The sequence below is a fragment of the Embiotoca jacksoni genome, unplaced genomic scaffold (assembly GCF_022577435.1).
Source record: "Embiotoca jacksoni isolate LCO1_2020_lvr unplaced genomic scaffold, fEmbJac1.0.p SCAF_4, whole genome shotgun sequence".
Classification (NCBI taxonomy): Eukaryota; Metazoa; Chordata; class Actinopteri; family Embiotocidae; genus Embiotoca; species Embiotoca jacksoni.
In genome coordinates, this window is record NW_027185392.1 from 24,377,277 (window position 1) to 24,392,563 (window position 15,287).

The 15,287-nt window shown below is 44.7% G+C and overlaps 1 protein-coding gene across 4 annotated transcripts; it reads right to left on the reverse strand.

The window, feature by feature from the left end:
• Nucleotides 1–106: 106 nt before the first annotated feature.
• gtpbp2b (GTP binding protein 2b) lies at nt 107–14,934 on the reverse strand. 4 transcript variants are annotated; one of them, XM_069167689.1, is made up of 12 exons: nt 14,217–14,932; nt 11,093–11,119; nt 9,875–10,059; nt 9,092–9,203; nt 8,554–8,751; nt 7,385–7,559; nt 6,362–6,581; nt 5,188–5,296; nt 3,981–4,099; nt 3,193–3,364; nt 2,607–2,771; nt 107–2,520 (listed from the first exon to the last, which is right to left on the reverse strand). In XM_069167689.1, the coding sequence occupies exons 1-12, from the start codon at nt 14,406–14,408 to the stop codon at nt 2,326–2,328; spliced, it is 1,869 nt and encodes a 622-aa protein (XP_069023790.1). In that variant the 5' UTR covers nt 14,409–14,932; the 3' UTR covers nt 107–2,325. The 4 variants fall into 4 exon arrangements, with proteins under 4 accessions (XP_069023790.1, XP_069023789.1, XP_069023791.1 ...); XM_069167688.1 differs by having other exon boundaries at nt 5,188–5,323; nt 14,217–14,929; XM_069167690.1 differs by having other exon boundaries at nt 4,041–4,099; nt 5,188–5,323; nt 14,217–14,928.
• Nucleotides 14,935–15,287: the final 353 nt, after the last annotated feature.

A 15,287-nucleotide genomic window follows, 5' to 3' on the forward strand; every position in this document is an offset into this window, starting at 1 on the left:
GTGCTCGGTGCAGAAATGAAAATAGAGAACAAGGCAATTTTGCGAAGTAAAAAATAATTCACACCTTCTCTCCTCGACGTCGACCATAGAAGAAAGACACGTTCCATTTCTCACTGCAACTGTTTATTTATTAGCTGGAGGGACGGTCAAGAAAAACAAAGTGATAAATCCTCTCTCGACTGTTCAGCTTCGTGAGGTCGTCTCACACGTCGACCTCCGGGAGCCAGAACCGGCTCCGAGTTGCTCTCCAGAATACAAAGTGCAACGTCAACAATAACTCGGTTTGACAGAAGTAAGCAGTTTTTCGATGCTACACGGGATCATGAAAAGTACATTCAATATTGATCTTTAGAATTGCACAAAACCTCAAAAAATAAAGATTAAAAACTGCATCAACACGTCACCAGTTACAAGTGTTATATCGTCAACGAGAGGGTTGGAGGTTGTTCTGCCAGTCATGCAGGTTACAGTATGTTTAGCTGCAAAAAGCTGCCCGGTACATCAAACACTTTACAGCGTTACTGACACTGATAACTGGAACAAACTGGAAACCGAAGAGGAAAAGCTTCAGTGTCAGTCCCTCCAGAATGCAGATGGTGAATGTGCAGGCTTCAAAAGTTGAATGTCAACATACTGTAAACAAACTGAATGTAAGGCTGTAAAGAGTAGAAAAAGAAAGAAAAAAAGACAATGAAGAAACCTTCTACGTAGACATATTTACATGATGCATTCATCGGAAAGCTTCATCCACCCTTTGGAGAGCAAATCATCCTCAAGAATTGTGGTTTATCTGTGCGGCTGGACCGGAAACAAAGAGAACAAAGAGGGAAGATATCCGTGTGTCTCTGTATGTGCTGATTCAGAGCAACGCTGACCGGAGAAAAGGGATCGGTCGTAATGACTTCAATATATTGCAAAAAAACAAAAGAGTATCGTCATACGATAAGTTGGTGGTTTTGTCCGAGACAGTCAAAACCCTACAGGGCTTTTAATTTGAAAGCAATACAGGAAGTCACGGCATTTGGCCGACCAGAGGTGTGATCTCACACCTCACCCTGTCAATGACAGTAGGGCCTAAAATCAGCATCATTACACAAATCCCAAAAGGTCGTATCAGCTGGGCAACGAGTCATTTTAACTTGTGCTCACGAGTCATCAATAATCCCAATACACTAATTAGTGAAATGTGATCTTTAAGGGTGAAGAAACCAAAACGAGATGAAGGTAGCAACGAAAACAAATCAGACCAAATCAGGAGAATTGATTGGGGGAAAGCTTGAGGACCAGTCAGTCAGCTGATTAGAGCACGATGTCGGGGAGGACTCAGAAAAACTCTGGATCAATTTACACTTCCTGTTTGGATGTTGAAGGGGAAAACGTAGAATACAACGGCCAGTCTGATGCTCTGCTTTTTTTTTAAATTTTTGATTGGTTCTCTGGAGTGAATTTTACCGCCTCTTTCTCTTCCCATCACACCCGTGAGTTTCTCTGAGCGACCACATTAAGGCACTTGGCCATGCCGTCGGACCGGGCCGGTGTCGACCCCTCGAGAACAGCTCCCAGCCTGCCGGCGGTTCCGTCGCCTCTCGGCGTGGACTCGACCTGACAGGAGACTCATTCAGGCCTTTTTTTACTTGTCTCATTCACTTGTATGGGGAAGTGTTTGTCGGTACCTCGTAGCCTGCTGCTGACACCGGAGGTGCTTCACACCTCGGACTCGGTCTCCTGCTCTCGTCAGTGCTGATTTTTGAGCCCAAACCGCTCGTTAGTCCTCTGAAACTCATAAAATGACTCGGACACTGTTGAAAAGCTTAGCAGTGATATAGAATATGGAAAAGGAAATAATTCTAACGTGAAGTTGACGGGCTGAAACATGGAGGACGAGCTCACGTGCTCGACAGCATTCTTGGATTCTTCAGAAAGAAATGGACCTCGTGTTAACGGCAGCGGTGGATCCATCCAGCGCAGCACAGAACCAGGGTTTCACCTGCTTTCCTCCTCAGAAGAACCCATAAGCACCGTGATGCCTTACAACCATTCCCCCACCCCTCCTCCCCCCATAAATAATCCAGCTGTCGTCTCGTGATAAAAAACAGGCGCCTGTTAAATCAATGTATGGCCCAACATCAGATTAACCGTCCAGGCTTAAATCATCCAGCTTTAAGCCAAGACACGAGTGTCTGCGGGAGGACGGTGACAGCGATGGACGGGAATACGGATCCAGGACGGGCGGATTAATACGCAGACATGTGGCAGGAGGGGAAACCCCATCCGAGGAGCTGAGCATCCGTCGGTCCTTCGACGGAGCGCAAAGAAACGGGGTCTTTAATGCTCCTGCAGGTTCTGGTCGTGTTTCTGGTTCTGGTCTTGGTTCTGGGAGGGAGGCAGCAGGCGGGTGACGTGGCCGATGCCTTTGGTAACGCCCTCCCTGAAGAGCAGCTTGGCGCCCAGCCTCAGGTACTCGGGGTGTTTGATGAAGCGGAAGCAAACGACCGCCCTCTCGCCGGTTCGCAGCTCGTCCTGCAGCGGCAGCAGAGGCAGGTTACACGCCGCGCAACGGCACATCACGCGCAGCCCGTCGTGTGTCGCGTAACCCGTGCACTGACCTTTTCACGAAGGCACTCCACGGTGGCCGTCTGCCTGACGTTGCCCACGTGCACGGTGACCTGCGACCCCCGGCGGAAGGTCTTGGCGTGGAAGAGCAGGACGATGGCGGCTTCGAACTGACAGCAGATGGTGGGGTTCATCTTGGGACTGACCATCACCATGCCCTGCAACGAGCAGCACACGGCCGTCACCGCACCGGCCCGGGGAAGCTTAAAGGTGCAACACTTCTCAGCAGGACTTGTCCCTCCTGTCCTTTCTGGATAAGATGAGATCCCTTATAACGCAACGTAATGGAAGAGATTCGGGACAAACTACTTTGCTCCGGCAGTCTGCGCCCAATCAAATCGGTATTTTACCAAATGAGCCTTTTTTATCATTAAGGTGCCTCTTTGTGCTGAATTCAATTTGTGACCACTCAGTCTTAAACTTGGGAACTCAGTGAATCACAAGACAGCACAGACGAAGATTTATAACTATAATATAAAAACCTGTTGCAATGAACACATGGAAGTGTGAGTCTTGTTTTCAGACAGCGGGCAGCTGCGTCGGCTCTTTCATCAGGTGAGTGTTCAGGTGAGGTCTGACCTTACGGAGCAGCGAGCGGTCGAAGTTCCCCAGAGCCAGCGTGGCGGCCTGCCCGGCCCTCAGCACCCTGCAGGCCGAGCGGTTCCTCTGGATGCTGCCGACCCTCAGCCGCAGGAAGCGGCCCTCGTCTGTCGGGCCGACCACCAGCCGCTCGCCCTCCCTGCAAACTCCGCTGAAACACACACGGTCAGTTGAGCTGGAAAGCAGTCGGTCCGAACGAGGACCAGCCAGATAGCGGCTCTAAAAGAAGGCTTTTAGAAACACCAAGCCAACCAAAGAGCAGCTGAGTGAAGTCAGGAGACAAACTGTAAATGTTATATAAACTCTTGATTTCTATGAAGAGCTTCCAGAACCTGAAGCTGAAACTGATTGAAGGTTCCTCGAGCCCTTTAATATCTACGATGTCACCACAGAAGAAGAAGATCCGGCAAATTAGCCAGCTGAAGTTTCAAAACACAAAATAAAAAACATTTTAGAGCTTAAACCTTTGGCTTTAGTTTAAAATGATTGCATTTACCCTGATGTTCAGTAATACTTCAAAACGAATTTAACAAAAAATGAAATTCATTGTTTTGCTTGTAGTTTACACGGCTGGAACATGTATGACCGGCTCTACGGGGCTTTTCATTTGAAACGACGGCTCTTCATTTGAAATGGACACAGGAAGTTACAACATCCGGCAAGCTGCTTTTATTGAGCCGACCAATGCTGTGACATCACACACACTCACTCATTATTAAGAGGATTTGATCTGATTTAAAACGGTCAACATCCAAGGATTCACTAACCCGAACACCAGGACCGAGAGGAAATGAAGAAGACCTTCCAAAGTAGAAAGGTTTTCGCACCTGTACAGAGTTCCTCCCACCACCGTCCCAACGTCAGGCACCGAGTAAATCTCGTCCACCTACAAACACACACAGACGTGATGGCAGATCAGTATCTCACTCTCATTTACTTTAATCACACTTTAAACCTGCTTCAGATCGTCTGTGACACGTGCAGCATTATGATGACGGAGCAGTTTGGTATCACAGTAACTTCCTCATCCTGTGTTTTTATATCCCGGTGTGAACTAAACCATGACGATACTACGTCCCGCCCACCGATAGCTGTAACCTGACTGCACCACAGGCCTGTCAATCAAACAGACACGCCCCCAAAAACAGGTCTTCTTGAATCTTCTTTTCTAATGAATGAGGGATTATTTTCAGATGGACCTCCAGAAAACTAAGAAGAAGGAGTGACTTTAGCTAACAACACCGAGATAACTGATGGACACATTTTATTCACTTTGGATTTGATGAGAGAAGTTGAATGGGAGTCTATGGAGCCGGAGGCTTTTTGGAGCTGACCTCTAGTGGCACTCGCTGGTATTGCAGCTGAAGACACTTCTGGATCAGAACCATTTTACAGACCTGAAGCTACGAACTCTTTTCCATCCAGTCTGTGGTCCAGGCTGCTTTTTGGAGGCTAAAACTTGGTTTTAGGGTTAAGGTTAGAATTAGGTTGGGGTTAGGGTTGGTGTTAGGGTTGGGGTTAGGTTGGTGTTAGGGTTGGGGTTAGGTTGGTGTTAGGTTGGTGTTAGGGTTGGGGTTAGGGTTGGTGTTAGGGTTGGGGTTAGGTTGGTGTTAGGGTTGGGGTTAGGGTTGGTGTTAGGGTTGGGGTTAGGGTTGGTGTTAGGGTTGGGGTTAGGTTGGTGTTAGGGTTGGGGTTAGGTTGGTGTTAGGGTTGGGGTTAGGTTGGTGTTAGGGTTGGGGTTAGGTTGGTGTTAGGGTTGGGGTTAGGTTGGGGTTAGGGTTGGGGTTAGGTTGGTGTTAGGGTTGGGGTATGTATCTTGCTGGTTGTGATGGTTAAGATGAGGGTAAGGGGCTAGAGAATGCATTACGACAATGGAGAATCCCCTTGTGGATAGTGAACCAAACGTGTGTGTGTGTGTGTGTGTGTGTGTGTGTGTGTGAGAGAGAGAGAGAGAGAGTGTGTGTGTTTGTGTACCTGGAACTCAGTGAGTTGCTGCATCAGCTCCTCCTGCTCCTTGCTGTTGCTCAGTGGAGGGAGGATGTTCAGGAAAACCTTCAGGAGGTCCAGACTCTCACCAGAAACACTGGACAGGGTGAAGATGGGCGTGATGCTGCACACACACACACACACACACACACACACACACACACACACACACACACACACACACACACACACACATCATTGAAGAGTGGACTTTCCTGCCCTTCCAGTAAGTGTTATTTCCACTCCCCTTGTAGACTGCAGTAGTTTTATCAGGTTAATGATGTATCATCAGGTTAGTGATGTATCATCAGGTTAATGATGTATCATCAGGTTAATGTTGTATCATCAGGTTAGTGATGTATCATCAGGTTAATGATGTATCATCAGGTTAATGATGTATCATCAGGTTAATGTTGTATCATCAGGTTAGTGATGTATCATCAGGTTAATGTTGTATCATCAGGTTAGTGATGTATCATCAGGTTAATGTTGTATCATCAGGTTAGTGATGTATCATCAGGTTAATGTTGTATCATCAGGTTAGTGATGTATCATCAGGTTAATGATGTATCATCAGGTTAATGATGTATCATCAGGTTAATGTTGTATCATCAGGTTAGTGATGTATCATCAGGTTAATGATGTATCATCAGGTTAGTGATGTATCATCAGGTTAGTGATGTATCATCAGGTTAATGATGTATCATCAGGTTAGTGATGTATCATCAGGTTAGTGATGTATCATCAGGTTAGTGTTGTATCATCAGGTTAATGATGTATCATCAGGTTAATGATGTATCATCAGGTTAGTGATGTATCATCAGGTTAGTGATGTATCATCAGGTTAGTGATGTATCATCAGGTTAGTGTTGTATCATCAGGTTAGTGATGTATCATCAGGTTAGTGTTGTATCATCAGGTTAATGATGTATCATCAGGTTAGTGTTGTATCATCAGGTTAATGATGTATCATCAGGTTAATGATGTATCATCAGGTTAGTGATGTATCATCAGGTTAGTGTTGTATCATCAGGTTAATGATGTATCATCAGGTTAATGATGTATCATCAGGTTAGTGATGTATCATCAGGTTAGTGATGTATCATCAGGTTAATGATGTATCATCAGGTTAGTGATGTATCATCACCGAGGTGTCCCTCACCATGCAGACTGGGTGAACTGCTGTGCGGCTGTCACAGCGTCGTCAGGGTTGGACACCACCATGGGCACCTTGTTGCAGCCCGGCTGCTTCAGAACTCGCTCCAGCTGTCGGACCGTTCGCTCCACGGTGCCACGAGAACACAGGTCCACTTTACTGACCACAATGAAGATGGGAACTTTCAGCGCCATGGCCAGGCCCAGGTGCTCCCGGGTCGTACCGGCTAGACGGAGGAGAAGAGGAACGCTGAGCAAGCTAACCACACAAAATATATTTTATCATCCAGGTCACTTGTCATACTTTACATTTTGTACTTTATGATTCTTATTGCAAAGTGATTATTGCACAGAACTGGAGGCCTAACTTTTCTATGTGCATATTTGTGAGATTATCTGGCTTCATAAGTTGCAAATTTCTCTTGGAAAACTACTTCTGCATTTATAGCAGCAGGGTTGAAGCAGCTAAGGAACCTGTATGAGATTCCCTCATCAGTACTCGCTTCTCTTGGGATGCAAAAGGGGCATATTACTGGAAATTATTGAAAATTAATTGATGCTAAAATACAACCATGTTTCCAAAAAAGTAGGTAAAATGTAAATAAAAATAGGATGCAATGATTTGCAAATCGTGTAAACCCATATTTAATTGCAAATAGGCCAAAGACAACATGTCAAATGTTGAAACTGAGAATTGTTTTATGAAAAATATAAGCTTATTATATAATTTATGTCAGCAGCACGTCTCTATAAAGTTGTTCCAGGATCATGTTCACCACTGAGCTGCATCACCTCTTCTTTTAACAACACTCTGGAAACGTTGGGGAACTGAGCTGTTTCTGGAGTTTTGAAAGTGAAATGTGGTCCTATTCTTGCCTGATAGAGGATTTCAGCTGCTCAACAGTTCAGGGTCTCCTTTGTTGTATTTTTCATGTCCTGATGCTCCAGATGTTTTCAGTGGGTGACAGCTCTGGATACTGAACATGTTGTTCTGCTATTGTTGTAGGTTAAGTGTGTGGCTGCAGCTCACCGATGCCAATGTTGGCGCTCACCACCAGCACGGCGAAGTCGGGGCAGTAGCTGGTGAGGCCGAAGATGGTGGTCTTCAGGTACTTGTGGTGTCCTGCCAGGTCAATGAAGGTGATCATCTTGGAGGAGCTCTCACAGATCTCCTCAGCTGTTCGAGACTCGCTGTAGTTCACGACCTGCAGCACAAGGCGGGATGATAAAAACATGAGGATGGAATAACACAGGTGATTTCAGGTCTGTGCTGCATCAGTGACGGTTCAGTGAGTATGATTGCTAAAACCCTCGTCTCGCCTTCCAGTAGTATCTGGAGAGTGTTTTCTTGAACTGGGTTTGTGTTCCAGTTGAACTGGACCAACACACTACTGTTCATGAGGACCAGAACAGACATGTTGCTTAGAAGCAGAGGAAGAAGAAAAGTACTGCAAAGTAATGCAGAACATATTGTGTGGAAACTAAAAACTAATCTGGAAGAGTGAATTTAGAGAATGACTTGCAGGAAACGTGGAACATTTTTATTGTCTGAGAATCTCATGAGAGCCGGAGGCTTTTTGGAGCCGACCTCTAGTGGCACTCGCTGGTATTGCAGCTGAAGACACTTCTGGATCAGAACCATTTTACAGACCTGAAGCTACGAACTCTTTTATAAACAGTCTGTGGTGGGAATGCAAAAATGGTCCTTTAAAAAAATTCTCTCTGTGACTCTGCGTAGAGTACAAAGTTTTTAGATTCGCAAACAAATGTTTTTGAGACCAAATTTTAATTCTCAAGTCTGTCCAAAAACCAACAAAACTATGAGAGAATTTGAGTGTAATCTAAATCATTTCATCCTCAGTTCATATATTTTTACTTACAAACTTGATTTTTGATTGCAGTGCAAGAAATTTTCTCTGAAAACATTTTTTTATGCTCACATAAAGAGCCTTCACAGAGACAGCAATGCTCTGCAGCCCTGCTGTACAACCACAAGAGTTTCTGTTGTCCAGCAACTTCAACAGATTGAGACGTCTGATGTCTGATGGACCTTCAGTATTTTGGTCCAATAGCTTGTAGTCTACAGCTGTTATTTCACTGATAGATATTAAATAGACATTTAGGAAGATGCATCAACAGAATAATGAGCTAATATTTCCTGCAACCCGTGTGGTCTGTGGGGGATGGCGGTGTGATCACCTCTCCTTTGCTGTTGAAGCCCAGGATCTCGAAGCTGATGCTGGAGGTGCGTCCGGTCTGGATCTCGTGCAGATGTCTGAAGAGGTTGAGCCGCGCTCGGCCTCGCCCGTTATCCAGCTCGCCCTGCGTCAGGACGCCCAGCAGGGTGGACTTCCCCGAGTCCACGTTCCCCAGCACCGCCACCCGCAGGTCCAGGAACTGTTGTGGTCCGAAACAGCACAAGGGAGGAAAGGGATCACATTTTCATCAGCTTTGAGATCAAACTGTTTGAAGAGTGCTCTGGTGCTGTCTACAGTTCAGGTAAAGCTGAGGGCAGGTACATCATGGCGTGGTCTTGGGGGCATTTTCAAAGCTGCACTGTTAAGTCTGGTTCAAGCAGACTGGACTCGGGCTGTTTCCCCTCTACAAGGTGGAAAGCTGAACAAGTTACAACTTACCCACTGGTTTCAGACCTAAGAACAAAGAAGAATAGGTTTAAAAACGCCCATGTCAGCACAGACACAGCAAGAAAACCAGAATCTGGAGGATAGACCGTCACCTGCTGATCATCGGGAACTTTTCGAACGAGGACTTCTGCGATCTTGCGGGTGTTTCTCTCTGAATCGAAGTCCACCTCCCTCTCTCGGAGGAGAGTGATGTCGGCCCCGACTCTGAAAAGGAGGACGGAGAAAAGAAATACTACGACTGCTAACGCAGGAGGAGTGAGTGATCAAAGTTACACCGTTGGTCCACCGGCTGCCGTGACTCTCTGTAGACATTTCAAAATAAAAGCCCTCATTTCAAATTAAAAGCCGTCTAATGTTTTGTAAAGAGTCCAGCAGAACATCGAAACTATTTTTTACTGGATGGCTGCCATTCAGGTCAGTGATTAACATCTCAACGGTCACGCCGTGTCAGCAGCACTCCAGAAGATGCTAAAGATCGTCGCTGAGTCGATTTGGACAAGAAATGTGAGCAGCTCCGGCTACAGGCACTGTGCCTGAAAGAGTTATGAAATAATTAGAAGGATGGATGGTTGTTTATCGGCTAAAACACAGTAAGATGGACTAAATTTGTCTGTTAATGTAGGAAATACCAACAATAAATGAAAAAAAGAAACAACAGAAGCACAAAAATGACGTGGACTATTAAAGTCTCCATTAAGGATTGTCTGTCATTTTTTTTTATAATAGTTTAATAAATAATAAGTTCAGTTTAATAAACAGTTTAAAAACGAAACAACAAAAGACAATTATTGAATGCATGTTGCTTTATGAATGCAGAAACCTACCAAATCACATCAGAGGAAGCAGCTAGAGTAACCCTGTACGAGGTGACCTACTTCTCTGCCATCCTTTTTAAGGTTTTGAGCGAGGCCTTCATGTCCGCCTCCGTCAGGCCGACCAGCAGACCGTTGTCCTCCACGCCGATCTGGTAGACCGCCTCGCCGCGGCCCTCCTGCAGACGCCACTTCAGCTGCGTGGCCAGATGCTCAAAGCGATACTGAGTGGGGTTGACCAACTTCAGCTACAGCACAGACATAAACCATGTTCAGCACAGCAGGGAATAATCCATCGAGCACGCACGGCTGCAGTTTCAAGGTAAATGCCTTAAAATCAAAGAGTGACTGAAAGAAACTTCACCACAAATAAGAGGCTGACTCATATGTTCACATGTGGGGATGCAGCTAACAAATGTTTTCAAATGAGATTAATCAGATGATTATTTTCTGCATTTAATTTATCTTTATTATTTTAATAATAAATAAAATAATAATAATAATTTAATTTATTAATTAATTTATCAATTAATCGTTTTGCCTATAAAATAACAGTTAAAAATGTATTTTTTTCCCCTCTAACATGTTTTTGTAAAACCAAAATTACACTAAAGGCTTTTTAAATTGGTTAAAAAATAAGGTGAAATGTTTTGACTTTGAAAGATGATTCAACTGTAAATGTACAGGTTGAGAGACCTGGTTCCAGATAAAAGTGTTGGACGGACAGACGGACGGCCGACACCAGCCATGAGTAATTAAGGAGGTTTCAAACAGCTGTTGCAGAGTTAAACCACAGAATCAATGAGTTCAGAGGACAGCCTCACAAACCCTCACGATGTCGACGCAGACACCAGCAAATGTTTTTAGTTTTTGCTTTCACTGACTAAAATGAAGATTAAAATAGTTGTTGATTACAGTAATTCCTGATGATTTCAAATAATAATCATGAGATTGATAAGCAGAAAAAAAAGTATTTACTATAATGGATAATTTTTTTATTTCATAACAAACCTTATTACGCAGCAAGGCCAAATATATTTTAGATGTTGGAAAAATAAAATAATTTTTTTTTTAGTCAACAAAAAAATGACTTTTTAAAACCTTTGTAGACTCTTTGGGGGGGAAAGTGAACTGATATTTTTCTTTAACACCCAAATCAAACAGTTGAACCTGAAACATTCCCGTCACCTGAAGCATCATTTCAGCATCATCGGCTCGCTCAGACAGAAATTAGAAAAGTAGATCAATTACAGTGGTCAATCAGAGCAGGCAATAACTTACCTTATATTCAATGTTTCCTTCTTCAGCCTGGAAACAGAAGACAGCTGAGGTTAATAAACAGCACGCTGCTGAAAAAGATTGTACAGACCATTGTATATCCAAAAGTATCTGGACAGCCCTGGCAGCAGTGCTGTTTTTCTTAACTTTCAACTCCATAAAAAAAATGTTTGGGCCATTTGGTGTGGAAGGAATGAACTGGAATACACAGAAACCTGAACGCAGCACGATTCAGCGCCTTCAGGGTTAACTGGAGCTCAACCATGAGCCAGCAACACCATCCACCAACCGAGACTCAAGAGTCTGAATGTGAGCAAATCTCTGCAGCAGGTTGAGCATCTCATGTCTGATAGAGGAGCAGATTCATGTCTGTTGTGTTGGAATCATGTTGAACTATCGCAATATGGCTGTAATGTTAAAAAAATCTAAACACAACCCTGTTTCCCAAAAAGTTGGTACGCTGTGTAAAATGTAAATTAAAATAAAGACTGTGATGATTTACAAATCATGTAAATCATTTAATGAAAATTAAACAAACTCAACATGTCAAATGTTGAAACTGAGATATTTTAGAGTTTTTTGGAAAATATCTGTTCCTTTTAGATCTGATGTCAGCAGCACGTCTCTATAAAGTTGTTCCAGGATCATGTTCACCACTGAGCTGCATCACCTCTTCTTTTAACAACACTCTGGAAACGTTGGGGAACTGAGGAGACCAGTTTCTGGAGTTTTAAAAGTGAAATGTGGTCCCATTGTTGCCTGATAGAGGATTTCAGCTGCTCAACAGTTCAGGGTCTCCTTTGTTGTATTGTTCATGTCCTGATGCTCCAGATGTTTCCAATGATTGACAGGTCTGGACTGCAGGAGGCCAGTTTATCAGCGGACTCTTCTACTAGAGAACCATGCTGTTGGAATATGTGCAGAATGTGGTTGGACGTTGTTCTGCTGAAATAAACAAGACCTTCCCTGAAAGAGACGTTGTCTGGATGGCAGCATATGTTGCTCCAAAACCTGAATATATCATTCAGCATTAATGCTTCCTTCCAGATGTTCAAGCTACCCATGCCATGTGCACTAATGCATCCTGTACCATCACAGATGCTGGCTTTAGAACTGAGCTGATAACAAGCTGGATGGTCCCTCTCCTCTTTAACCTGGAGGATGCAGCGTCCATGATTTCCACACAGAATCTCAGATTTTGAATCATTACACCAGAGGACACTTTTCCACTTCACCTCAGTCCATGTATATTTTTTGGTTTGGCATCATGTTTCGATCTGGTTTCTTCTTTGCATTTTAACCTGCATCTGTAGATGCAGCAACAAACCATCTAAAACTATGGTTTTCACAAGTGTTCCTGAGCCCATGCAGTGATTTCCACTCCAGAATAGTGTGTTTTTAATGCAGTGCTGCCTGAGGGCCCGAAGATCACCACCATCCAATATTGGTTTCCAGCCTTGTCCCTTGTGTTCAGAGATTTCTCCAGATTCTCTGAGTCTTTTAATGATATTATGAACTGTAGACGATGAAATCCACTAATTCTTTGTAGTTTTACGTTGAGGAACATTATTCTTAGATTGTTGAACTATTTTCCAATACAGTCTTTCACAGAGTGGTGAACCTCTCCCCATCTTCACTGCTGAGAGACTCTGCCTCTCTGAAATCATCCTTTATACCCAATCATGTTACTGATCTGTTGCCGTGGTAACCTCATTAACCTTATTAGTGGAGATGTTCCACCAGGTGTTTTTTGTGTGTTTTTTTTAGCATTACACAGCTTTTCCAGTGTTTTATTGAGCCTGTCCCAACGTGTTGCAGCCATCAAATTCAAAATTAGCATATATATTTCACAAAACATTAACATTTCTCATTTCAGCATTTGGGTTTTCTTCTATTTTCAATTAAATATGGATTTACATGATTTGCAAATCACCACATTGTTTTGATTTACATTTCACACAGCGTCCAAACTTTTTTGGTAACAGGGTTGTACTTGTCTCGACTTCCTGGTACATCATTTACGTCATATCTTAGTTACCGGAAGGTGGATTTGTTTACTTGTCAGGGACCTGCCAGTCCAGTCTTTCCACATCTGGGAACAATCTCTGTGTTGAATACACAGAGATGAAACTGATTATTGAACATATCCAAAGAAGGAAGCGATGACACCGACGGCCCTGCTCCTCTGATGCTCCTCTTAAAGAGAGTGAACCCACAAATTCTACTTTTTCAACTTAGATATTATAGATATTACATTGTTTTTTCATTTGTATGAACATTTACATTGGTTGAAATATATTATATATTTTATTTTTTCAGAAAAATGGCAAATCTACTGGTTCCCATTTTTTTAACACCATGTGTATTCTGAAGTTCATTAAACGAGTGTCACTGAATGGAAGTATGTTGAGTGGCACTTCAATGCTTATATTTTGTATTTCAGTTGTCAAGATCAATGAAATGTTAATTCATATATAATATCTACTTCACCTTTGTCCACAAGGACAGGAGTCACTTTTAAATTCTGGCAGCCCAACGTCATTTAAATATTTGTACATTTCAACTGTTTTGTCTTTAAAATGAGCCATCAGACAGCTTTAGAGGCTTCAAACTGTTACACATGCTAGGAGCAAAACACACTGACGAAAACAGCTGTTGTTGTTGGAGCATATATCCAATTATGAATTGGCCGTTATTACTTCAAAGGTATTTAAATCTACATATTTAGAGTGGACTTCGGCGTGACGTCTCCAGACAGACAACAGATGGTCCTGACATGAAGGGCTGCATAAAGCTTGTAATACGTGTTTCCTTGTTCCATGTTCCGGAGCCGTGTCGTGGTTACCGGTGTGGTGTAAATCAAACAGCAGCACCGCCCGGTGCACCGAGCTGCGCCCTGCCCGGTCGGTGCAGCACCGAGCTGCGCCCTGCCCGGTCGGTGCACCGAGCTGCGCCCTGCCCGCCCGGTGCACCGAGCTGCGCCCTGCCCGGTCGGTGCAGCACCGAGCTGCGCCCTGCCCGGTCGGTGCACCGAGCTGCGCCCTGCCCGGTGCAGCACCGCTACCTAGCTGGCTCGATTAGCGGCCAGGATGTCCCGGTAATCTCCAGGCTAAGCGAGGGTAGCTACCTCCGGAGGTAAATACGGCGGCGGGCTTTTATTGTTCCTGTTGTTCTTTTTATTCCTTCTTCTCTTGCCCCGTTTGCCTCTTCTCGGTCGCGACTTTTTCGACATTTTCTTCCCGTTGTTGCCCGAGCCGGAGCCCTGTCCGGGTCTGCCGTGTCCGAGCGACGCTGCACCACCCACGGACACATCCACCATGTCTGGACGGAGGGTGTCGGCGGCAGCCTGGAGCCGGAGGTCCCGGGAGAAGTCTGACCTCACGGCGATGCAGGAGCAATAATCACAAGAACAACGCTTGTGTTTGTACCATCACACCCAGCCTCGTCCTGCCCTGCTGCAGGATGCTCCGCTGCAGGATGCTCCTCCGCAGGATGCTCCTCCGCAGGATGCTCCGCTGCAGGATGCTCCTCCGCAGGATGCTCCTCCGCAGGATGCTCCGCTGCAGGATGCTCCTCCGCAGGATGCTCCTCCGCAGGATGCTCCTCCGCAGGATGCTCCGCTGCAGGATGCTCCTCCGCAGGATGCTCCTCCGCAGGATGCTCCGCTGCAGGATGCTCCTCCGCAGGATGCTCCTCCGCAGGATGCTCCGCTGCAGGATGCTCCGCTGCAGGATGCTCCTCCGCAGGATGCTCCTCCGCAGGATGCTCCGCTGCAGGATGCTCCGCTGCAGGATGCTCCTCCGCAGGATGCTCCCAGCATCGCCGAGCAGCCGAGCTAACTCTGGCTTTACCGTTTATCATACAGCTTCCGGTTCCAGCTTTCAAAATAGTTTTCCGGCCAGTGTGCGAACAGGAAAAGAACCAAAACTTCAAAATAAAAGTACAAGCGGTAAGAAACGCTTGTACTTTTATTTATTGTGCTCAAAGAACAATTGTTGAATAGTGGAGAAAAACCCTCCTTTATCCTTCCCTAAACTTTGTTCTTGACCTCAGTGGAAAAGGTATAAATCTATGAATTTAGGAGACATCCACGGTGTTGGTGTTTTTCATCAAACTTTATTACGTGTCTTTGTGCAAACAGAACAATACATATGGAAATATGCACACATAATATAAACGGATGAACGAGCGTGTCTGT

What these genes read in the sequence shown, in the direction of transcription:
- gtpbp2b (XM_069167688.1), bottom strand. Translation starts at nt 14,408, where the DNA reads ATGGTGGATGTGTCCGTGGGTGGTGCAGCGTCGCTCGGACACGGCAGA. An exon ending in AAGGAAACATTGAATATAAG is followed by an intron (nt 10,060 to 11,092) that starts GTAAGTTATTGC and finishes TCTGTGCTGTAG; the next exon opens with CTGAAGTTGGTCAACCCCAC. An exon ending in ACCGCTCGCTGCTCCGTAAG is followed by an intron (nt 2,772 to 3,192) that starts GTCAGACCTCAC and finishes TGCTCGTTGCAG; the next exon opens with GGCATGGTGATGGTCAGTCC.